Source organism: Peromyscus californicus, unplaced genomic scaffold (assembly GCF_007827085.1).
Source record: "Peromyscus californicus insignis strain IS unplaced genomic scaffold, ASM782708v3 Scaffold_4__1_contigs__length_199733344, whole genome shotgun sequence".
NCBI classification, from domain to species: domain Eukaryota; kingdom Metazoa; phylum Chordata; class Mammalia; order Rodentia; family Cricetidae; genus Peromyscus; species Peromyscus californicus.
Window position 1 is genome coordinate 162558495 of NW_026294562.1, and position 24193 is coordinate 162582687.

A 24193-nucleotide genomic window follows, 5' to 3' on the forward strand; every position below is an offset into this window, starting at 1 on the left:
GAGCCATAGGTCGTCAGTCTGCTGTCTTTATGGCCCCCCTCCCTCCCCCAGATGCCGCAGGTACCCACTAAAAGAAGCAGAGGCCACACAGCTCATGGTTAGTTGCTTTGTTTTGGTTTTTAATTTGTTTCCAATAAACAAGTCTCCTGCTCATCCCCCACTGGCTGGCAAGAGGGTCCCTAGGAAAGGGAGGCCAGCACCCACTTTGTCTGTTGGAGGCAGAGAATTGGGGGGCCTTCAGGCTTGGAGAGCCCACAGACTCTCACCCCTGGGTGAAGTTCAGCCCTTCTGTGGGGTAGGTTAATTTGATTTAGACACGCCCCCCCTGAGAACAATAGAGAAATGCCTTCTTCTGGCACAGTTAGCAGTTTGGGGGTAACCTGATCTCTGGGAGTTGTTAGGAGTTAGGGGAGGTCTTCTTGCCCTCGGTGGTTAGAGGCTGTGGGCTGTTAGTGATGGGCTGTGCAGCCCGCAGCCCCCAGGTACATTAGAATTTTCTGGGATTGAGTTGGGGACCCTGGTTAAGAGAATGAAGGATCCACTGAGCCCCACAGCAGCTCATGTTAGAGGGGCCAGTGCTGGCGGGGGCTCCACTGTCCTGCTCAGGAGGTAGTGGTCAGGGGCGCTTCTCTCTCTCTTCGGTCCTGGCCGCCTCCTTGGCTGGAGGTGGAGACTTTCTAGGGGAGCTGCTAGTGCCGGGGTTGGGGGCCTGGGACCCTGACTGAGCATCTATGCTGGCATGCTCCCTCCGGACAAGGTCTTCCAGCTCCTTCTGCAGGGGGCAAAGTTCAAAGAAGTTAGAGGTTACCATAACATCCTATAGGGCTGGGCTCAGGGTGGGCTGGGGTGGCCTAGCTCCTCACCTTCCATCCCAGGAGGTCAGCAAGGGCCAGGCAGCCTTGGTCACAGTCACCTAGCCAGGCCACATCCCTGCAGTGCGAGCAGGAGGTAGAGAACAGACTGAGGCCTGGCCAGGCTTCTGTCTTCTCTCCCACCTCAGCTTGCCCTTCCCAAGCTCCTTCGCCCCCCCCCCCAGGCCCAGACCTCACCTGTAAGCTTTCTTGGAGTCAAAATCCATGCCGCCTCCCAAGCCCATCATCATGCCCAGGAAGGGATCTGTCTGTGGGGAGAGTATGGTGATATTTTATTTGTATTAAAATATTATTTGTATGTTAATAAATAAAGTTGCCCGGGGGTCAGAGCTATTAGCAAGCCATAGGAAAGCAGGGCAGTGGTGGCGTACGCTTGTAATTCCAGCACTTGGTAGGCAGAGCTGGGTAAGTCTCTGTGTGTTCAGGGATACAGCCATTATTGGATACACATGCCTTTAATCTCAATACCAATCATAGAAAACCTGGAGGCCTATACAGACAAGCCGTGACATGGCGGTCATGTGGTTGGGTTTACAACCAATGAGAAGGCAGGACAGGAACTCTATATAAAGACTTTAACACAGGGGTAGCTCTGGTTCGGAGAGGTAGGACCACCGCAGGAGGAAGGGTAAGGTTTTAGCTCTTAGCTCTGACCTCTTGGCTTTCTTCTTTGCATTGGTTCTGTGTTTCTTATTTAATAAGAAGGTTGGTTACATCTACAGGAGAGAATAGCTAAGAGCACAGCCCTGGAGCCACCAGACCTGCCTGTATTTATTTTCGAGACAGGGTTTCTCTGTGTAGCCCTTGCTGTCCTGGAACTCACTCTGTAGTACAGGCTGTCCTTGAACTCACAGAGATCCACCTGCCTCTGCCTCCTGAGTGCTGGGATTAAAGGCCTGCACCACCACCGCCTGGCTTATTTTTATTTCTTAAGTGTATGTAGTAAGTATGTGTCTGTGTGTGTGGGTGTGAGATCCCCAGGAGCTGGAGTTGGAGTAGTTGTGAGCCTCCCGATTCGGGGGCTGGGAGCTGCACTTGGGTTTCTGAAGAACAGAAAGTGTTCTTAACCACTGAGCCATCTCTCCTGTCCAAAACCATCATTTTTTTTCTGACAGTGCTGAGGCTTGAACCCAGGGCTCTGTGTATGCCAGGCAAACACTCTGCCACTGAGCCATATCCCCAACCCAAACATATTCTTTTTGAGATAAGGTTTCTCAATTGGCCTGGAACTCGAAATTGGTGAGACTGTCTGTCCAGTGAGCCCCAGGTATCCACCAATCTTTGCCTCTCCAGTACGGGACTGCAAACGCATGCCACCATGCATTCTTGTGTCATTTCATGTGTCCTTCGGTCCCGTGTCTCCTGTCAGCTGAGATTTGTCACAGACGTATAATCAGAGTCTGTTTTGAGCTTATTCCAGAGCCTTCCATCCACAGACACCCCCTCCACCCCCCCCTTTAGTATTGTCAGCAGTTGCTGGTGAGAAGGGACATGGTGATATTTAAACTTCTAAGCAGTTGCCAGGTGGTGGTGCACACCTTTAATCCCAGTAGTTGGGAGGCTGAGGCAGGTGGATCTCTGTGTTTGAGGCCAGCCTGGTCTACAGAGTGAGTTCCAGGATAGCCAGGGCTACACAGAGAAACCCTGTCGTGAAAAAAACAAAACAAAACAAACCACAAACAACAACAAAAAGCTCCTCCAAACAAATAACACAGCCAGGTGTGATGGCACAGGCCTGTAACCCCGGAATTTGAAAGGCAGAGGCAAGAAGATTAGGGGTTCAAGGCCGTCTGTGATTACACAGTGAGTTTGAGAGGACAGGCCACACGAGAGCCTGTCTCACTGTTTCAATAACCTTCTCCGGGTTCACACTGCGTCGCACCACACGTCAAGTAGATACAGCTTAGCATCTCCAGGAGGAGGTGTGTGCTGCCTACAGACAATCTACCACTTCATACGAGGGACCGGAGCATCTCCAGGAGGAGGTGTGTGCTGCCTACAGACAATCTACCACTTCATACGAGGGACCGGAGCATCTCCAGGAGGAGGTGTGTGCTGCACACAGACAATCTACCACTTCATACGAGGGACCGGAGCATCTCCAGGAGGAGGTGTGTGCTGCACACAGACAATCTACCACTTCATACGAGGGACCGGAGCATCTCCAGGAGGAGGTGTGTGCTGCACACAGACAATCTACCACTTCATACGAGGGACCGGAGCATCTCCAGGAGGAGGTGTGTGCTGCACACAGACAATCTACCACTCATACGAGGGACCGGAGCATCCCCAGATTTTGATATGTGAGAAGGTACTAGGATGGTAATGGCTGGAGCCCTGTGGCACAGTCAGCCGTACACTGGTCTCCTGGGTCCCAGGGAGCACTCGGGCTTCAGCAGGTTCAAGGTGTGGTTCTGTCATTTGCTCAGAGGAATCCAGAGTGGGGCAGAGGCCTGTAGCGTCAGGTTGGCCCAGCACCTGACGCCCATATTCTCCAGCCCTGAACTGGCAAGTCTAAAGCACCGATGCTCTCTAGGAGGGACACACTGAGACCTGTCTCACCCTCCTGTGGGAGGGGTGAAACCCCCCAGTGAGCAGAGAGCGAGGGAAGCTGAGACAGACTCACCTGGCCCGTCTTCTCCTTGTTGATGAGCAGGCGTGGGGTAGATAGTGGTGCCCTGGGAATGGGGAGCTGGATTCAGGATCTGCCTTGTTTCCTGTCCCCAGCCGACCCCCAGCCCTACCTCTCCACCTACTTGCTGATCAGGGAGGCGAAGGGCTGCACTTGCAGGGAGGTGCCCATGATGATGAGGAGGTCCACCTTCGAGAAGTCCTGCAGGGAGGAGCCAGGAGGGACTTGGACCCCACTGCTCTGCCTTTGTGCCCCACCTCCCTCCAGCTCGCAGCCCACGTGGGCCAAGCCCAGGGTGGACACTTACTGACTGCATGCAGGAGAAGAAGCGTGGTGGAAGATTCTCACCGAAGAACACGATATCTGAGGTAGAAACGGATAGGAGAGGAGATATAGGAGACAGAGCTGGAACAGGCAGCAATCAACTGAGGCCTGAGGGGGCAAATACCCACCCTCTGTAGGACAGGAGGGGGTGGGCCACGCAGCAGAGGTGGCCAGAGGTGGAGTGAGGGGAACAGTGGGGGAGAGGGCCCCAGCTCCAGTCCCCCCACCCCAGGCCCCGAGGCTCACCAGGCTTCACCACACTCTGACATTTTTCGCACTTGGGGGTTGTTTCTGAGAAGATCTTCTCTGGATGGGAAGAGGGAGGGAGGGAGAGGCGTGAGGCCTCCCAAGCCTGGAGCAGTCATTTTTCTTCTGCCCCTCCCCACTGTCAACATAAACGCACCCAGGCAGGTGGCAGAGGCGCACGCCACTAAACCTGCTTTTGGGAGAATTCAGGAGGAGGACTGTGAGTTCACGGACAGTCTTGGCTACACAGCAAGACCATGTCTCAAGCAACTCAGTGTGTAAACGCATATGCTGCCAAGCCCGATGACCTGAGTTCGATCCCCAGAACCCACACGCTGAAAGGAGAGAAACAAGTCCTGCAGACTGTCCTCTGACATCCACAGGCATGCTGTGGATGTATATACCCACACACATACACATGCAAACACACAAAGAAAGAAATGTGAAAAGTATTCAAAAACAAAAAGTCAAGAGGAAAGGATGTAGCTCAATGCTGGAACATTATGGGACCTGGGACATGATTCATCAGTAGAGCCCCTGCCTAGAATCTGACTGTGGGCATGGCTCACTGGTAGAGCACCTGCCTAGAATCCCCCAGTGAGAGGCTGGGGGTGTGGCTCAGTGGTAGAGCCCCTGCCTAGAATCCCCCAGTGAGGGGCTGGGGTGTGGCTCAGTGGTAGAGGCCCTGCCTAGAATCCCCCAGTGAGGGGCTGGGGTGTGGCTCAGTGGTAGAGCACTTGACTTTGCATGTCCAAGCCCCAGCACCACAAAACAAACAGCACACCTCACCACTAAGGGATCTCCTGGGGGTGTCCTTCCGGCTTATTAGAGAAGAGCTCCCTTCTTAGAGAGCTGTCCCCTTCATCTCCAGGCTTCCAGGGGGTGGCTCCAAGTACCACTGCCTACAGCTAGTGAATGAGATGGTAAACACAGGAGCAAATCCACCTACCCCTGGACTCCACCAGACCCCCATCTGTGGAGTGGGGGTCAAGCCCTTCCACTGGGTCTTGAGGACAGTCCTATTTGCCCTGGGTCAGGGGAGGACATACAGATAATCGTGGGATGGAGTCCACCTCAAGCCCATCTGCGTGTCCCCCCCCCCCCCCCGCCCCGACTCTGTGACAGACTCCTCTAATACTACCCTTAGGGCAGTCACACTCCTTATTGTTCATGGAACAGGGGCTCGAAAGCACGTCTGTCACTTGCAGCCTGCAGAACTGGAACTCAGCTGTCAGCCGCTCATCTAGCCGCGCACAGAGTGCGGCTTTAACCACCACCATGCAGGGTACTTCTACACAAACACCACGCTGTTCTGCGGGGGTAGATGCAACTCCACAGAGACATAAAGGGGTGATGGCCATTGTCCGGAACCCCCAGCTGTGCACGCTCAGGCTGCTCGGAACCCTCAGTCTGGGGGCAGCTGGCTGGCATTCTGTCAGAAAGGCCACCTTCCATGGTCCTGCCACAAAGGCCACAGCTGTCCTGATCTCAGGGGACACGAGGGGCTTTGTGAAGTCAGCATAAAGAATACAGCTTCCCGGCACAGCGACAGGGCAGCCTCAGACTCGACACAATGGCTGCCAGAAGCAGGCTGGGGCTGGCACTGAGGGCATGGGGACTGTCCTTCCGTGGACGGGGACAGTGGCAGTAGTGAGCCCGCCGTGTGTGCTCTCGCACTAATCTCTGACTGACCGGCACGGCACTTGGCTGCTTCTCTACACATTCCTCTCGCACTGTCTACTATGGGAGTCCGGGCTACATGGAACTTAGAAAATTTACTGTTTTTTCTTATTTTTATTTTTCGTCATGTAGCCCGGCCTGCCCCGGAACTTGCTATGTAGCCAAGGCTAGCCCTGAACTCCTGCTCCTCCTGCCTCTATCTCCCAAACAATAGATAACAGGCATATACCATGGCTCCTGGTGTGGCACCTACAATTGAAATCAACAAAAATTTAATAAAATTAAAGACCCTGTCTTTAAAAAAAAAAAAAAAAAAAAGAAAAGAAAAGAAAAAGAAAGATTAAAAATGTCCTGGGTCAGCAAGGTGGTTCAGAAGGTAAGGTGCCATCTTCAAGCCTGGCAGCTTGAGTTCAATTCCTGGGACCCACATGGTAGCAGAGAATTGATTCTTTGGTTCACTAGGCTCATTTCTAGTGCTCAGTGGACAACTGGAGCATTGGGCACCAGACTGGACGCAGACAGGCCCCCTCGTTCCAATGCTGTCCTCAGAACACAGCTGTGTTTGCCTTGACGGAAGGACTCTCATGTGAAATGGTGAAACACCTCAGAGGCCACAGAGCCAGTGCTCATGACTTCAGTGGCTCTGTGGCCACTGTGGGTGTGAGTCTAGCGTGGCTGGCCTTGCTCCGTAGTTCATATGTATGACAGCCTGGCGGAGAGGGGGTAAGGGAGCCACGGCTCCGTGGGGCTTCCACAGCTACTGTAAAGAGCAAGAGAGCTGAGTGTGGTGGTGCATGCCTGCAATCTCAGCACTAGGGAGACTGAGGCAGAAGTGCAAGTTCAAGGCTAGCCTGGGCTACACAGGGAAACCTAGTCTCAAAGGAAACCAACCAACTCACCAACTAACCAGCAAGAGCTGAAAAAGTGAACAGGACCACACTGGTGCCAAAGCATGTGGAGACCTGGCTATGGCATGGGCAAGGAGTGGGAGGTTTGGCCTCATCGTGATCCCAGCCTCACCTTTCATCCAGCTCAGCGTGTATTCTTGTCGGCAGCTGGAGCTGACGCAGTGGGAGGTGTAGAAGGTGCCGTGGGCCTCCACCAGGTCCTCGGGCTCCAGCCCCGCCACTCGCTCCAGCGTGTCTATGTTCTGGAGCGGGAGACAGAGGGAAGGGCAGGACCATCAGCCCTCATGGACTCTGAGGAGCGGGACTGCAGGGGACAAGGGGGAGGGGAGGATATGTGCCAAGTGCCCACTCTTCCAGTGGGCCACCGAAGGGTTAACAGTCAGGGCTACAGGGCTGCCGAGGCTCAAATGTCTATGCAGCCAGGCCCACGCCATCATCAGCCCCATGTGACATTATTCTGTAAACCTGGGTCATTGCTTCTATTTTCCAGAGACGTTCTTTTGTTAGAGAGCCACACTTTCCTGCCATTTGCCACCAATTTATTAAAAGAGCCGCACCCGTGCGGCCCGACCTGCACAGCTATGTGCAGCAGCTCTGCGCAGGCATTAACACAATAAAATGAATCAAGCCAGGAGTGAAGGTGGCTGCTTGAAATCCCTGCACTTGGAGACTGAGGCAGGAGGACTGCTGTAAGTTTAAAGCCAGCTTGGGCTACCCAGCTATTGTCAGGCCAGCCAGGGCTACATGGGAAGACCCTGCCTCAAAAACTGAAATAATAGCGCACACCTTTAATCCCAGCACTTGGGAGGCAGAGGCAGGCGGATCTCTGAGTTCGAGGCCAGCCTGGTCTACAGAGTGAGTTCCAGGACAGTCAGAGCTACATAGAGAAACCCTGTCTCGGAAAACAAAACAAAACAAAAACAACAACAAAACTGAAATAAACAATAAATAAAGCCAGGCACGGTGGATCATGCCAATAATCCCAGATTGCTACAAGCTTGAGGCTAGCCTAAGCTACACAGTGAGTTCCAGCCTGGGCGACAAGAGTGAGCCACTTGAAAAACCCCAGTAAAGGGCTGACAAGATGCCTCAGCAGGTGATGGCACCTGCCACCAACCTGCCAACCTGATTCTGACCCCTGGAAACCACATGGTAGAAGGAGATACCTCCCCCAAGTTGTCCTCTGAACTCTACACACACACTAAATAAATGTAATATTTTTTTTAATTAATAAAAGAATGTCTTATTTATTTCTTTGGGAGGAGTTATGTTTTTTGAGACCCTCCCTCTAGAGTGCTGGATTACAGGGATTCACCACCACACCCGGCCTCACATCACAGACCCCGCCTCAGAGTTGTAAATGACTCAGTTTAGAGTCCCTCACTGGAGAGTAAGCAACACACATGCAAACGGCTAAACAAGGGCCTAGGGAACTACCACAGCCTGTATCCGGGAGACAGGGTTCAGGATCGTAGGAGATGCCTCAAACCTCAGACTGGGTCGGCTCCTATCCACAGACTGTGGCTATGTCCTGAGGACCCCGTTGTGAGTTTAAGTTGCCTCAGATACATCTACCCTATTGCACATCACAGCTAAGTGACCCAGGACCTGCCTGGGTAAGTCGGCACAGTTTCCCCTCATGATGACGTGGCAGGACAGCTGCCTCTACCCAATGCCAACAGAGTAAAGCTGGGCTAGTGCAAGTCTGTAACCTCAGCTACAGGCGGAGGTGAGACAGAAGGATGGCAAGTTCAAGGCCTGCCTGGACTCATGGCTCAGCAGTAAAGCATTTGCCTAGAATCCCCCAGTGAGGGGCTGGGGTGTGGCTCCCCGTCCCCCAGCTCCCAAACCCCCCCTTCTCCCATGCATGCATCACTGCACACACCACCCCCACCCCAGACCCATGGGGGGAAAAAGGAAAAAAGATTAATCTTCAGCTTGTAAAAAGCATGGTGCTGCTGTGTAGTGTGTGTGGAAGGGGCCCATACAATGGGCTGAGTGGGAAAAGGAGCTTGAAGAGAACCTCTGTATTGTGAATTTGAACATTCAATTTGAAAGATCTGCAGCCGTCACTCTGTGGGGACCACAGTGGCTTGAGTGATCACGACAACTGCCTGAATGTGTGAATGGGTTCCTGTGTCCTGAGCTGAAAATAGCAGCACCCAGCTTCAGGGATGCTGCGTTGGCACAACTCAGAAGCAAAGCTGGTGTGTTCCAGAAGGTGGGTCAGTGACTCAAACAGTGACTGGGGAGGAGGAGGAGGACGAGGGCTGAGTGCCTGAGAGAAAAGACGGCACAGAGTGGGCAGGTGGAACATTCTTCTCCACCGCTAGATATTTTACATAAGTCACTCAAAAATCTATGTGTAGGGGCTGGAGGGATGGCTCAGCAGTTAAGAGTGCTGCTTGTTCTCACAGAAGACCCAGGTTGGGTTCCCAGCACCTACACAGCAGCTCATACCACCTGTTAACGCCCTCTCCTGGCCACTGTGGGCACTGCATGCACATGGTACACAGACACAAGTAAAATAAAAATAAACCCTCTTAAAAGTGTATGTGTGGGGTCAGAGAGATGGGTCAGCAGACAAAGGTGCTTGCCACCAAGCCTGATGATCTGAGTTCTACCCCTGGAACCCATGTGGCGGAAGGAGAGAGTTGAATGCAAGTTGTCCTGGGACCTCCAACATTTTTATGTGGCATGCCTGCACATGTGTGTGCATACTTGGAAACACACACACACACACACACACACACACACACACACACACACACACACACACACACACACACGCATGCACGTGCACACACACACACACCACCTAAATTAAAGCTTAAAAAATACTGCAGGTAGCGGGGCAGTGGTGGTGCACGCCTTTAATCCCAGCACTCGGGAGGCAGAGCCAGGCGGATCTCTGTGAGTTTGAGGCCAGTCTGGGCTACAGAGTGAGTTCCAAGAAAGGCACCAAAGCTACACAGAGAAACCCTGCCTCGAAAAAACAAACAAACAAACAAACAAACAAACAAATAAATAAATAAATAAAAATTGCAGGTAGTTCTCAGATACCTGCACATTTCACACTGAGCACACCTCTGCTGGCCTTCTGGTAAAATGTGAACATGCCAGCACTCAGGGCACTTGGCAGCCACTCCCAGTTGGCTTTGTCGGAGGCCTCAGTTTTTCACTCCATCTGCTGAGTCAATACCTATATGCTGCTTCTCCAGCTATTGCCTCTCTGCTCAGCCCAGGGTCCATGTCCAACTGCCCCCACCCTCCATGTAGCTCTCTCCCAGGGTCTCAACGCAGAATGCCATCTCCCCGACACCTCCCTTCCAACAGTCTCAGGAAAGCACAGGAGGTACTCAGATGAGGAACACCCCAGCATCCAGGCTTCATCTGCCAACGAGATGCCTAGTCTTCCTGCTGCTCTCCCTCAATGGCCCTCACCAAAGGTCCGTCTCTCATCCACTTTGGCTGGACAAACATGGCAGCTTCCTGCCTGCTCTCTGCGGCTCCCTGGCCCTGTCCCCCCACACACCCATAGTGAGCTCTGCCTGAAGATCCCTCCCCTCTCAGTTCTCTGGGCTTTGCTTCAATGCCACCCTCTGGGGGAGGCTTCCATGCCTACCCTGTGCACACCAGCATCCGCTCACACAGACCCACCTGGCCTCTTGGGTAACTTCAGAGGCCTGGTTCCATCTGACACACAAGGTCTGTGACTCGCCCCGCCTTCATATGTCACACACATGAGAATATCAGCACCAGGGTGCAGGGGGGTTGCTCTGTCCACGCTAGCAGTGCTCAGCACTGGGTGGACGGACATCTGCTGTCACCGAAGCTAGCAAACAACCGCAGGCAGGGAGTGTGGGCCTTAAGGAGGCTGTCAGCATCGGGCCTGGGCCTTGTTCTGTGAGTGGGGCTGAGTCAGGAGTGTCCTGGCCTTGGGCAGCACCTGAGGGCTGAGCTGTCCCTTCCCCAACTAGGGCCTCCAGCCATCTGGCCCCAAAAGAATTCATCCTCCCCCTGGTGGCCATCTCTGACTTTGCAGGTACCTCATCGGGTTGCTGAAGAAAACAATACCTATTTGTATTCAAGCATTAACTCTTCTGTAAGATTTGGAGTTCTGTTTTTCCTTTTTGATTTTTTTGGCGGGGGTGGGGGGAAGGTTTGGCTCTGGAGCAAATTTGGCCTTGAATTCACTATGTAGCCTAGGCTGGCCTTGAACTCATGATGTTGGGCTTGAACTCAGCATGCCAAGTGCTGGAATTACAGGTGTGTGCTACCATGCTCAGCTAGCTTGTGTTCTAAGGTGTAATTTATAGCACACATGTAGACTGCCGCAGAGCAGTCTGAACGCCAACACATGGATGAGACAGAGGTAGAGGCACACATTTTTTTTCCTTCTGGCTACCAGCAGCTTGAGCACCCTTCCGAATACTCCGGTGTGAACACAGTGTCCTGTTAGCCACCACTGTGTTCAAGGCCAGGCTCGGAACTATGCAAGTCATAAAAAGCACACCTTTTTTTTTTTTGCACCAGTTAGAAAGCTGTCCCAGTTTGCTGACTTGGGATGGCTGTGATATAGATGGTGTCCCCTCAGACAGAGTCCTTTTGTAGTATGCATGGGGTGACCTAATGGGAATATACTGTCACCTCACAATAGACTTCAGAGGGCCTGAAGCTGTTTTGGCTTTTTTTATTATTGAAAAATTCTTTTAAAAAATTCTTATATGTAGTAGTTTATATTTTAATAAATTAATTGACTGATCAATCAATTTAGAGACGAGGCCTCACATCCTGAAGGCTGGCCTCAAACTCACTCTGTAGCCAAGGAAGACCTTGAATTTCTGCTCCTTCTGTCTCCACTTCCATAAGTACCAACGTGCCCAGTTTCTGGCCCATTTTTATACAGGGGAAACAGGCTAAGAGGAGTGGTTCACTGGAGATCACTCACTACAGTTAGCTAAGCCCTGGTCGCTGGCCCTGCGCCTGCCTGTGTCATCCCCAGCTCTGACTGAGGGCTCCAAGACCCATCAGCCTACGCACCAGCCACGGCCACCCGGTCCCCCTACCTGCGTGTAGCAGCGCAGCAGCAGTCCTTTCTCCTTCAGCAGGCGGATGAAGTAGTGGCAGATGGTTGGCTGGAGGAGAATAACAAGGCTGATGGCCATGGCCACAGGCCGTCCCATGGGCCAGGGACGACGCCAACCACACGCCCATTCTATCCCATGGCCCCATCCTTGCCCAGTGAGGATGAGCATGGCATTCTCCCCGTCACCGATGAGGAGACCATCCGAAGGCACAGTGGTGGCTTGCTGGCATTACCAATCGGTTAACTGCACAGTTAGGTTCATAGCCAGGCTCCGGCCTCAGCCCTTTCTGAGACTCTCAGCAGCTTTGTCTTACAGGTGGGGAAACTGAGGCTCAGAGCCACAAAGTAAAGAGGTGAGGGCCAAGAGAGAGGCCAGGCTGGGCAGGCCGGCAAACCATTCCTCCTCCTTTCCTTTAATTTCTTAAAATTGTTTAGTATTTATTTAGTTTGTTTTTTGTTTGTTTTTCAAGACAGGTGTTTGTTTTGTTTTGTATAGGCTTGGCTGTCCCAGAACCAGCTCTGCAGACCAGGCTGCCCTCGAACTCACAGAGATCCGCCTGCCTCTGTCTCCCGAGTGCTGGGATTAAAGGCGTGCACCACCACCAACTGGCCCGGGGATCTAAAAACAATGACTTATCTCTCTTATGTGCATTGATTGGTGTTTTGTAAGCATGTGTGTCGGCAAAAGGGTGTCGGACTTTCTGGAACTGGAGTTCCAGACAGCTGTAAATTGCTATGTGGGTGCTCCAGGCCACCAAGTGCTTGGACTAAGGGTGTGCACCACCACACCAGGGCTTCCTTTCTTTTACAAAATATTTAACATTTTTAGTTACTGGGGGGGGGGTCTGCGTGGGTATATGCATGTGAGTTCCAGTGCCCACTGAAGGTATCGGATTCCCTGGAGCTGGAGTTACAGCCCCCTCACATGGGTGCTGGTTCTCCACAAGAGCACTATGTGCTCTTAAACGCATCTCTCCGTCTCGCCCACCTTTTCAATTTTTTCATCTTTTTTTTTCTTTCACTTTTGAGACAAGGTCTATGTAGTCTAGGCTGACCTTGCATTTGAAAGTTTCCCATCTCTGCCTCCCAAATATTATAGTTATGGGCACATCTGCCCAGAATTTATGCCCCGCCCTCAAACAGTATTTATTTATTTACATATTTATATGGGAGGGGTGCACTTGCCACAGTGCATATGTAGAAGTCCGAGAATAACATGTGGCAGTCAGTTCTCTCCTTCAGTCATGTCGGTTCCGGGGATTGAACTCAGGTCGTCAGGTTTGGTGGCAAGCACCTTTACCCACTGAGCCATCCTGCTCGTTCCATAGCCTGGATTCTTAATAATCATACAACGCTGGTCTGAAGGGCCTATAAGGAGCCTCCTTCCCATGTCTGCTCATTCCAATCTCCCCTGCAGAAAAAGACCTTACCTTGAACTGCCCGGGGTAGAGCTCCTTAGCAAGGGCAAAGAAGGGTTCTGGATGTTTCTGTAGGAGAGAGAACCAGAGGGCCACACGCCAGGTAAGATAAGGCCTGGAGATGGGAACTCCCTCCCTCATCTAGCTGTGTACCTTGAAGTAACTGATCTCAAAGATGGCTTCCGGGTAAGGAAGGCGGTACTTCTCCAGGTTCGCATAGAGGCCAGTGGATGGGGAGCGGAAGTCAGGGATACCCGCCGCTAGGGAGGGGCACTCAGTTAGAGGTTCTAGCCCCATATATGCACAAACCCTCCCCGGGCTCCCACACCCCAGGAGTGGCTGGAAGGAGGGGCACTTACATGTGGAGATTCCGGCTCCCACCAAACAGATGACCCTGCGACCTGGAGGAGAGAGTTCCGATCATGTGATAGGGTTCTCCTCCCACTCGTACTGCAGGTGGGGAGGACAGTGTTGGCAACCCCACATGTGTGAGGAAACACAGCCAACCAGAAGGGACAGCAGAGGAGTGGGCGACAGCAGGTGAAGTCTTGGGGAGAATGCTAGAGCCAGCTCAGCACTACAGAGCTGGCTAGTGTGAGTTCCATTCTGAGAACTTTGAAAGTCAACCCAAACCAAACCCTGGTGACAGCTTACCTTCAGGACACAATAGTGTACGACTTAAAAATTATTTTTAAGTAATTTTCTTTTTTTGAGACAAAGTCTCATTATGTAGCCCTGACTGGCCTTGAACTTGCAGAGATCTGCCTGCCTTTGCCTCCCAAATGCTGGGATTAAAACTGCGTGCCATCATAGCTGGCTTTAAATCTCTCTCTTTTTAAAATCTGAGCTAAGGAGGCAGCATGTCGGTGCACACTTGCAGTCCCAGCACCGGGGAGGCAGAGGCAGGCAGATCTCTGTGAGATCCTGGTTTACTCAGTGAGTTCCAGCCAGTCAGTGCCAGGAAGGGAGACCCTGTCTCAAGTACAAGACCAACAACAGGAAGAGGAGGGCTGCACAGAAGGCTGAGGTTGGGAGCACGTGCTCCTTCCCAGAGGACCCGAGTGCAGCGCCCAGCACCCATGCCAGGCAGTGCCCCGCACCCGCTAACTCCAGCTCCATGGCAGCCACCGCCTCTGGCCTTTGAGGGCACCTGCACACATACCTCTTGGGTGTTGGGGCTATGGTGTGTGCCAGCAGGCCTGCTGTTATTTTCTTTGGTTTTGTGACAGTGTCTCCCTGTCTAGCCAGGTAGTCTGGAATCCTGAGCCTCCTGCTTCAGCCTCCCAGGCACTGGGATGATAGGCTTCACCTTCAGATGACCCATTTCCAGCATGTTCTACCCTTTCCTTCACCTCACTGCTGTGCTCACACGGAAGCCACCAGTGAGTCTGCCCCTTGGAGTCAGCTGCACTCAATCACCTCTTTTTTGTTTGTTTGCTTTTGGTTTTTGGACAGGATCTCATGTATTTCAGGCAAGCTTTCAATTTACTGTGCAGCCAAGGATGACCTTGAACTTCTGATTCTCCTGCTTCCATCTCCAAGTGCTGGGATTACAGGCATGCACCACCATGCCCAACTTTTCTTTTCTTTCTCAGAGACAGGGTCTCACTATGAGCCTGGCTGTCCTTGAACACAGTGACCTACCTGCCTCTGCCTCCTGAGCATTAGGATGTAAGATGCATGCCACCATGTCTGGCCATGCCCCGTTTCTGTATGTGGTGTAGGGGATTGAACCCGGGGGTCTGTGCATGCTAAACAAGCACTCTACAAAGTGAGCCACATCTCTGGCCCCTCAACTGTATTAAACTTCTTCAGACCCATGGTTTGTATTCTTTTTTTGTTTTGGTTTTCAAGTGAGATTTTCACTGTATAGCCCTGACTGTCCTGGAACTCACTCTGTAGACCAGGCTGGCCTTGAATTCACAGAGATCTGCCTGCCTCTGCCTCCCAAGTGCTGGGATTAAAGGGGTGCGCCACCACCACCCGGCTGGTTTGTATTCTTATGAGGGTTTTGTTCCCAGTTTTTAATAGTTCTTAGAAAAGTAGATGGCAATGGATGTGCATGCCTTTAACCCCAGCACTCGGGAGACAGAGGCAGGTGGATCTCTGTGAGTTCAAGGGCGGCCTGGTCTACAGAGTGAGTTCCAGGACAGCCAGGACTACACAGAGAAACCCTGACTGGAAAAACAAAGAAAAAAAAAGAAAAGAAAGAAAAAGAAAAGAAGATGGCATGATATGGTCGAATCCATTCACAAGCACATAGCTGGCCAGAAATAACCTTGTTGCTGCCTCAGCTGCTGGCTGGCAGGCAGCCCAGCGACACAGAGCCCTGGCATCTGTCTGTCAGCTGATGGACAGACACAAGTGTGGTGTCCCATGAATTGGGCACCCCTGGGGTGTTCTGTTTAAGGGACAACAAGTGTGAACAGAGGTGAAAGTCTGCCACAGGGGCCAGTGAGATGGCTCAAAGGGTAAAGGCACTTGTTTGCTGCAGGCCTGAGTTTGATTCTGAGAAACGTCACGGTGGAAAGAGAACTCCTGAACACTGTCCTCTGCCAAGCACACACATGCACCTACACACACACACACACACACACACACACACACGTACACACATACACGTACACATACACTTATAATGTTTAAGCTGGGCATGGTGGCACACGCCTTTAATCTCAGCACTAGGGAGACAGAGCCAGGTGGATCTCTGTGAGTTCGAGGACAGCCTGGTCTACAGAGTGAGTTCCAGGGCAGCCAGGGCTACACAGAGAAACCCTGTCTCTAAAAACAACAAATCAAGGCCGGGCGGTGGTGGTGCACGCCTTTAATCCCAGCACTCGGGAGGCAGAGGCAGGCGGATCTCTGTGAGTTCGAGGCTAGCCTGGTCTCCAAAGCAAGTTCCAGGAAAGGCACAAAGGTACACAGAGAAACCCTGTCTCGAAAAACCAAAAAAAAAAAAAAAAAAAAACCAAATCAAAACAAAACAAAAAATATTTACAAAAAAAAAAAAAAAATCACAGCCTAGGCCTAGTCACAGCTTTTTTTAGGACGGCACTGGCCCTGGTCTGGTTGGAGGTCATGGGCACTGAGACTGGGGACGCACACATTCTTGTGTGTGGTAACACATGTCTGTGATACCAAAACTTGGGAGACTGAGATAATCCTGTGTTAAAGCTAGCCACAGCTATCGAGCAAACCCTCGCTTCAAGGGTCCTGGTATCGAGTCCTGACTGTGCCACTTGCCAGATGTTCACACCAAGTCACAACCTTTCTGTGCCTCAGTTTCCTCTTCAGTTCAGCTTACTTCTAGAAAGACCTCCTGGCTCTTCTGAGATAATCAGTACGAGGATGCTTGTGAAGTCCTTAGCCCAGGGCTTGGCACACAGCCAAACTGAGCTACATCTGGTTAATCACTATTAATCCTAAGTCCCTCTCCCTACAGGCCAGTGACGCTAAGACCTGAGTGGAAGAAGATGGAAGGACAAACGGCCCCTAGCCACTGCTGGGGTTCTCTCTGCAGGCGGCTGCCCGGCCTGTGGCAAGAGAGAGAGGCTGAGCCGCCAAGCCTGGCTGCCAAGGAGGGAGACGAGCAGCTGGGCGAAGGGGAAACCGGAGAAGATGGCCTCAACAAAGGGCTGTTCAGGACCCTCAAAGCTCCATTGTTCCCACTGAGGACCGAGAGGGCCTGGTTTCTCAGACTTTGGTGACTCACCCTCAACGAGAAATACCAATTTCACGGTGACCCAGCCAGGTGGTTTCTAAACAGCACATCTGAGACAGGCTTCCTGTAATAATACCATAGCAAGCCCATCCACAGCTCTCAAGGGATAGGGTCCTGTTCTAGTCATTTCTCTCTTGAGAGCGAGAGAGAGCGAGAGCGCGCGCGCGAGAGAGAGAGAGAGAGAGAGAGAGAGAGAGAGAGAGAGAGAGCCATTCACGTGTGGGTCCAGGGACCAGCTGAGGTTGTCAGCTTTGGTGGGAAGCGCCTTTCCTTGCAAAGCCATCTTGCAGATCCGATTATGTTTTTTAAGGCAAGGTCTCTCCCTGGGACCTGGGCTTGGCTTGGCTCCTCTTGCTTCTGTCTCCCCAGCCCTGGGCTTACAAGCACTGAGCTCCTGTGTGGGTGCTGGGGATTACACCCAGGTCCTCATGCTGGTGTGGCTGCACTCTGTGGACTGAGGTATCTATCTCCTCACTCTCTACTTCTCTCGTTTTTACGAAGCCCAGGCTAACTTTGGATTCAGACCCTCCTGCCCCAGCTTCCTGAGTAGCTGGATTGCAGGGGTGCCAGCCCGTTGGGCACATTCACACCTGTTAACTTCCTTAGCCTCACCCTGGGTCACCCCAGAGGAATCATCACTTCTGGTCTCGGGCCTGGTGGTGCTGGTCTACATTCACAGCTATCTGGGAGCTGAGAGGGGAGGATCAACCTTCAGGGACTGTAGAGTGAATTCACACCCATTCAAAATTCAACAGGAAAAAGAGGGCTGGGCTGCAGCTCACCGGTAGAGCGCTTGCCTGGCATGTGGGGGCCCTGGGTTCCATCCTCAGTACCTACTTGTTCCACCCCTCAAAAAATAAGCAGTGATTCAGGTCTGCCAATCAGACAGGGAACTCAGAGGAGGCGGAGTTCAGGGCAGTCATTTGACTCAGCCTGGGCCGAAAAAGTGCCCTCTGGAGTAGCTCTGGTCTCCTGTGTGGAGCTGCGCGTGTGCGCAACACACATACACACACACACACACACACACACACACACACACACACACACACACACACACACATACACACACACACACCCCCCACACAGGCACAGACAAACTTGTCAGACTTGTGGGGCTTGAGAACAACGTCCAAGCGCCTCACTCCATCACGTTTAATGCTTAGAGTCTGCGTGCTCCTTTTTGGTTCTTGTCTGTCTGTCTTTCCTTCCTTCCATCCTTCTTTCCTTCCTTCCTTCCTTCCTTCTTTCTTTCTTTCTTTCTTTCGTTCTCTCTCTCTTTCTTTCTTTCTTTCTTTCTTTCTTTCTTTCTTTCTTTCTTTCTTTCTTTCTTTCTTTCTTTCTTTCTTTCTTTCAGTCAACACTCTTATTATGTAGCTCAGGCTGCCCTCAAATTCATGATCCTCTTGCCTGAATTTCCTGAAGAGCTGAGTTTCTTTTTAAGTGTCTGAGTGTTTCACCTGAGTGAGTGTCTGTGTACCAGGTACATAATCGACACCCACGGAACCCCCTGGAACTGGAGTTACAGATGGGTGGGAGCCACCATGTGGGGCCTGAGAAGGCAACCCAGGTCTTTTGGAAAAGCAGCCAGTGCTCTTAACTAGTAAGCCATCTCTACATGTCAAGAGTTGGGTGTCCTCCAATTTTTTATTTTAGAAAAGCTGTCATGTAGCTCAGGTTAGCCTTAAATGCACAATATAGCCGAAGCTAACTTTGAAAAGCTGATCCTTTTATACCTGCTCAGAGTTGAGATCACAGGTGTGTATCTCCATACTCAGCAGTTTTTCTTGCTTCTCATACCTGACAAGTCTGAAGTCACTGTGGGCCAGGGGTGGGAGAAGTGGCCAGGCAGTGGGGGACTCACAGCGCTCGCTCTGCATGTAGCGGGTCACTCCTTCAAGGCTCAGCTCGTCCAGCAGACGCTCCTTCTGGGAGCCCAGGCCCAGGGTCTGGGAGAATAAATTCCGCAGGAAGTCCACTGACCAACAACAAGAGAGACAGTGCCAGGTGGGCATCGAGCCAGGGCCCCAGGCCTTGCCCAACCATGCAATCTACTATCCTCCCCCCAGCAAAGTCCCAGTGTCCCCCACAACCAGCAGCCTCCACAACCAAGCCCATTATTACATGCTTTAGGTATCACTCCTATTAGCTACCCTACAGTCCCAGACCCCAGATCACCCCCCACCCCTCCTCCAGGAAGACACTTACTCTCGGCCGCTCCGCCAGAAGCTCCTCCCTCAGTGTCCGAGTCTGAATCCTGGAAGGGGCAGGTGGGATGGCCAAGCCCAAGAAGTGAGGTTAGGGAGAAAGGGAGGGGAAGGGATGGGGTGCCGCCTGGTTCAAAGAGGTAGGGCTCTGACTGGGAGGTGGCCTGAAAAAGTAGAGGGCCAGTAGAGGGCTCTAGGAGAGGTTGCCTATAGGTAGGGGACCTAGGTCTCCTCATGTGACTGACTTCCTAGGCCTTATCTTTTTTTTTGAAATGGGATCTCTCTAGCTGGCCTAGAACTGGCTATATAGACCAGGCTGACCCAGAACTCCCAGAGATCCACCTGCCTCTGCCTCCTGGGCTTAAAGGCATGGCCTACCATGCTTGCTCCCATCTTTTTTCTCTTGACAGGGTCTCACTATATGTCCCTCATTGGCCTAGAACTCACTATGTAGACTACGATGCCCTTGAACTCAGAGATCCACCTGCCTCTGCCTCTTTCTGACTATTGGAATTAAAGGCATGTGCCACCATACCTAGCTTGCTTTCTGAAATAGGGTTTTATGTAGCCCAGGCTGGCCTCAAACTTGCTATGAAGTCTACAGACCTTGAACTTCTGATCCTTTTGTCTCCACCTCCTCAATGCTGGGATTACAGGTGTCATGTTGGAGCTCATGTTCGACATTCTAACTAGCCCGCCATCACAGCCTGACAAGACACTAGGGACTGAAGCCAAGGCTTCCTGAACACTAGGCAACCACCGCCGCCAGGGCTAGACCTCAAGTCCATGGGCCTCAACTTGTACGTGCAGCTCAGAGTTTGCTGTGAGGCTGAGCAGTGAATCCCTTGGCATCTCGGCTGGTCCTCTCCACTTCCCTGGGCCACCTGCCACAGCTATGCTACAGCCTAGGCACTGGTGATGCTGCTTCTCTGTCCCCAGATGTGAGCCTCTCAAGGGGACCCCACTTTGCTCCAACCATGTTCCAGAGCGGCCTTAGCATCTCCTGGAAGCCAGCTCCTGCTCCCAGTCCCCATGCCAAGTGGCCTCACTGCCCCTTAGTTGACTTCCCTACCGCACCCTGCCCTTATGCCAATTTCCAGTGTTCCCACTCAGTCCCCCGATCTCCCTCCACTGACCCCCTCTCCCAACCCCAGAGCTCTACCTGGTTCAGCCTGTTCTCTCTCCTGGGGTCCTGCTCTGGCTTCCTTGACTCAGTTTCCATCTCTGATCCTCCTATTCCCCATGGTAGCCTATTTAGGGCTGTCCACCCCTCTTTTCTTTAAAGCCCCCTGAATCACAAACATCTACCATGTGCCATAATATAAGCCAAACAAGGGCAGGGACTTTATCTACGTTCACCACTTACCACCCAGCCTAGATAACAGGACTTCTAGAACCTTCTGCCACTAAATGCATGCAGACTGCGTGCTAGGCCAGGGTTTGACCTACTCAATCAACTAACTGCTCAAAAGCCCTCAGGCCACCCCTTCCCTACTCTGCTCCCAAACCTCCTTTCCAAATTATTTTTTAAAAAGATTCTTTAGTTGTTACTGCTGTTTTGAGACAGGGTCCTACTAGCCCAGGTTGGCTCCAACCTGTTATGTATCTGAGAGTGACCCTGAACTCCTGGCCCACCTACTTTTATTTCTTAGGTGCTGGAATTATAGGGATGTGTCACCACCACGCCTGATTCTAAAATGATTCTTTCCTGATGTTTTAAAATTACACAAGCGAGCCGGGCGGTGGTGGCGCACGCCTTTAATCCCAGCACTCGGGAGACAGAGGCAGGCGGATCTCTGTGAGAGGCCAGCCTGGGCTACCGAGTGAGTTCCAGGAACGGCGCAAAGCTACACAGAGAAACCCTGTCTCGAAAAATCAAGAAAAAAATTACACAAGCTGGCGAGAGGGTCACCAGGGAAAGGTCTTGCCACTAAGCCTGACAATCCGAGTTTGCTTCCAGGCCCCACATCACGGTGGAAGGAGAGGACAAATGCCCTCAGATTACCACACATCACTGTGGCATGTGCATCCTACCCAGAAAACAAACAAACAAGCAAAGCTTAAAAATTAAAAAAGAGATTATACAAGCTTTTTATTTTTTTTTTTTTGAGACGGGTCTTACGTTCTCACCCAAGCTGGCTTCCAACTCATAAACCCGCATTTTCAGCCTCCTGAGCCTTCGCACAATGAACAAATGCCAGGCAACATCAAATCATGATTAAACAGAAATAACTCCAGCTGTATGTGCTGCATGAGTTTTTACTCATTGATATTACAGAAACGGGTCATGTCAGAGTATAGTTCTAAACATTGTCTCACAGACCCACCTTATTCTTTTTTTTAGATTTAATTCTGTGTAGATGTGCATGTTTGTGCATGTGTGTGCAAGCGCTCATGGAGTCAGATCCCCTCAAACTGGAGTTAGAGTCACTTGTGGGTTGCCTGATGTGGGTTCTTGGAATGGAACTCAGGTCCTCTGGAATAGCAGTATACATTCTTAGCCACCAGGCCATCTTTCCAGCCCCCACCTCATTCTTTATTGTGGCTCCATAGTAACACATTGTATGATGAACCATAGTTCATTGACTCCCTCTCCTGATGGCCACTGGGGCTATTTCTAGTGTTCCTCTGTCTGGATAAGGCTGCAATTGACACCCCACATCATCTTTGCCACTGAGAACCCCTTCTGACTGAAACCTTTGGTCTGGCATTAAGTCTTATTTTGGAAGCCAGACAAGAAAGATACTAGAGACCCACAGCAGGGTTGTCACAGCTCTGCTGAGCACTTATGGGTGTATTGTTGACCACAGCTTCTGTACCTGCCTCCCTTTGAAGAGTGATCTCATATCGATGGGCATGCTGGCATTCAGTGGTTGTAGGCATTGTCTAGTACAATGGTTCTCAACCTATGGGTCATGATCCTTTGGGGGTTTGAACAACCCTTTCACAGGGGTCGAATATCAGATATGTTGCATATCAGATATTTACATTACAATTCATAACAGTAGTAAAATGATAGTTATAAAGTAGCAACAAAAATAATTTTATGGTTGGGGGTTACCACAGCATGAGAGACTGGATTAAAGAGTCGCAGCATTAGGAAGGCTGAGAACCACTGGTCTAGTACATGAGGACAACCTGGACTCTGGGGGCTCTAGAGGCATTGGCAGGGTCTTCAAACATCTTTGAGATGTTCATCTACCTCCTCACTGGACTCACAGCATCTTTCCCTACCGGTTCTAAGCCCTTCCCTGTCCCTCTACCCAAGGGACACTGCATCAAGTTCCTCATCTGTAAAGTGTCCATGAAGGGCTTGATGCTCACCAGGACGCTGGAAAGAGTAAATGGGGTCGTGCACACTAAAGTACAGGGAGAGCATCAATAAAGGACTACCCCAGCAACCATTACTGAAAAGGTTTACTCCTCCTCCTTGCTCTTCAGATCTTCACACTCTGCATGAAACACCATATCTGGTCTTATTTAAGAAAATTCGAAATCACTTCACTTATGACACTGTGACTATATCTTGGTCTTGTTCCTAGATCCGCTTGTGAGTTCCTCCAGGGAAGAGTTTGGCTAGAACCTTCTACAATCTTCTCTGACCCACAAAGTTTTCTGTGCACTCCTGGAGTGCCTCTCCTCAGACAGAGCCTCACTATATGGCCCAGCTGCCTGTCATTCCCCATCTTCCTACCCCAGCCTCCCAGGCACTGGGATTACAGATGTATGACATCACACCCAGCTTCTGTGCTACTTTCAAAATCAACTCTATAAGGTCATGTCCCCCACCCCATGAGACCTGTGAGTTTGAGGATCAAACTGGAAAACTGTCCCTTTCAGGCCCAGCACAAATGAGGTTCAGAAGGGATTGAGGAAGGGGGTGGGTAACAGTCAGCAAAGAGGACAATATGGAAGGGCCACCAACCGGTGGTTGAGGCTGTTCATTTTTCCTTGACAGTCCTCAGAAGCCACCATTCCCCAGGAGGCTGTACTAATCCCCACACAGAGTTAGGGATCAGGACCATAAGCCAAGGGCCCTCGGGTAAAAGTCTCCCCTTGCCACCTCCCCCCAGTGTGGAATGTGGAACCAAGTCCATCTCTCTCCTTCCCTCCACCCTTTCCCCCATCTCACCTGAGCCTCCTGCACCTTCCCTGCCTGGGTCTCCAGAGGGTCAGAGGCTGGGGAGGAGGGGGAGCAGACGTGGTTACAGTGGGGGGAATAGTTAAGGGGATGAAGGGTTCACAGTGGTGGAGGGCAACAAGAAGACCCACCAACCTAATCATCCTGGAGTCAGGGATGGTAGTAAAACTGTCAGAGATGGGGAAAGGCATATTTTAGAGTGAAAGGCTGTGTGAGGTGGAAAGGCTGAGGAGGGGAAGGTTTAGGAGGAGAAAGCAGGCGAAACAGGACTGAAGGAAGACTTAGAATTAGGCAGGACATGGTAGCGTGTGTGTCGGCGGGGAGAATGAGGGAGGGCGAAGTTTTTCAGGAGATACGAGTAGGGATACTTCTGCTGAAGAGTTGAGTATGGGAGAGGAGATGCAGTGGAGCTTGGAGGTTTAGGAGAGGCACAGGAACCGAAGGAATGAGATAGAAAGGGGCAGGAGGGGTCCCCGAACATCCTATAGTTGCCCCTAACACCAGACAACCTTAGCAACCAGGATCGTGGCAACTTTGGTCCTTAGCAACGAGGGTCCTCAGCAACCAAAGTGCGAGAAATGCGATCATTAAGAACTTGCCAAACGGACCCTTAAAATCTCACAACCCAGACACCCACCAACCTAGCAATATCGATCACTTAGCAATGGCCCTCCAAATCCCACTCCCTTCACGTAGCCCCTTTCTCCCACCCCACCGAACCTGCCCTCGGGCCCCGGGGCCTGCAGCCCAAAGCCAGGCCCCGGCGCGGCCCGACCCTCCCATCTGGGCCCCCGACTCACGGTCCGGCTCGGCCATGGGAGCGGGGTGGGGGCCCTCGGAGCTGTCACCGACTGCTCTGTCCCGTGACGGCACCGGAAACAAGAGGGGACCGAGAAAGGATAGAGAACTACAACTCCCAGCAGCCAACGCAGTCCAGCAACCGCTTTCGTACACTACA

General features: G+C 51.8%; 1 protein-coding gene across 4 annotated transcripts; it reads right to left on the reverse strand.

Annotated features, from left to right (window-relative positions):
• Positions 1 to 98: 98 nt before the first annotated feature.
• Sirt2 (sirtuin 2) lies at positions 99 to 24173 on the reverse strand. 4 transcript variants are annotated; one of them, XM_052762061.1, is made up of 16 exons: positions 24036 to 24117; positions 23227 to 23273; positions 19096 to 19144; positions 18752 to 18865; positions 13529 to 13570; positions 13323 to 13429; positions 13182 to 13238; positions 11732 to 11800; positions 6775 to 6904; positions 4075 to 4134; positions 3812 to 3867; positions 3629 to 3705; positions 3499 to 3550; positions 1050 to 1120; positions 864 to 930; positions 99 to 772 (listed from the first exon to the last, which is right to left on the reverse strand). In XM_052762061.1, exons 1-16 carry the CDS (start codon positions 24049 to 24051, stop codon positions 617 to 619), a joined length of 1170 nt encoding a protein of 389 aa, XP_052618021.1. In that variant the 5' UTR covers positions 24052 to 24117; the 3' UTR covers positions 99 to 616. The 4 variants fall into 4 exon arrangements, with proteins under 4 accessions (XP_052618021.1, XP_052618020.1, XP_052618022.1 ...); XM_052762060.1 differs by having other exon boundaries at positions 19096 to 19258; positions 24036 to 24066; XM_052762062.1 differs by lacking the exon at positions 23227 to 23273 and having other exon boundaries at positions 24036 to 24173.
• Between the last annotated feature and the right edge of the window lie 20 nt (positions 24174 to 24193).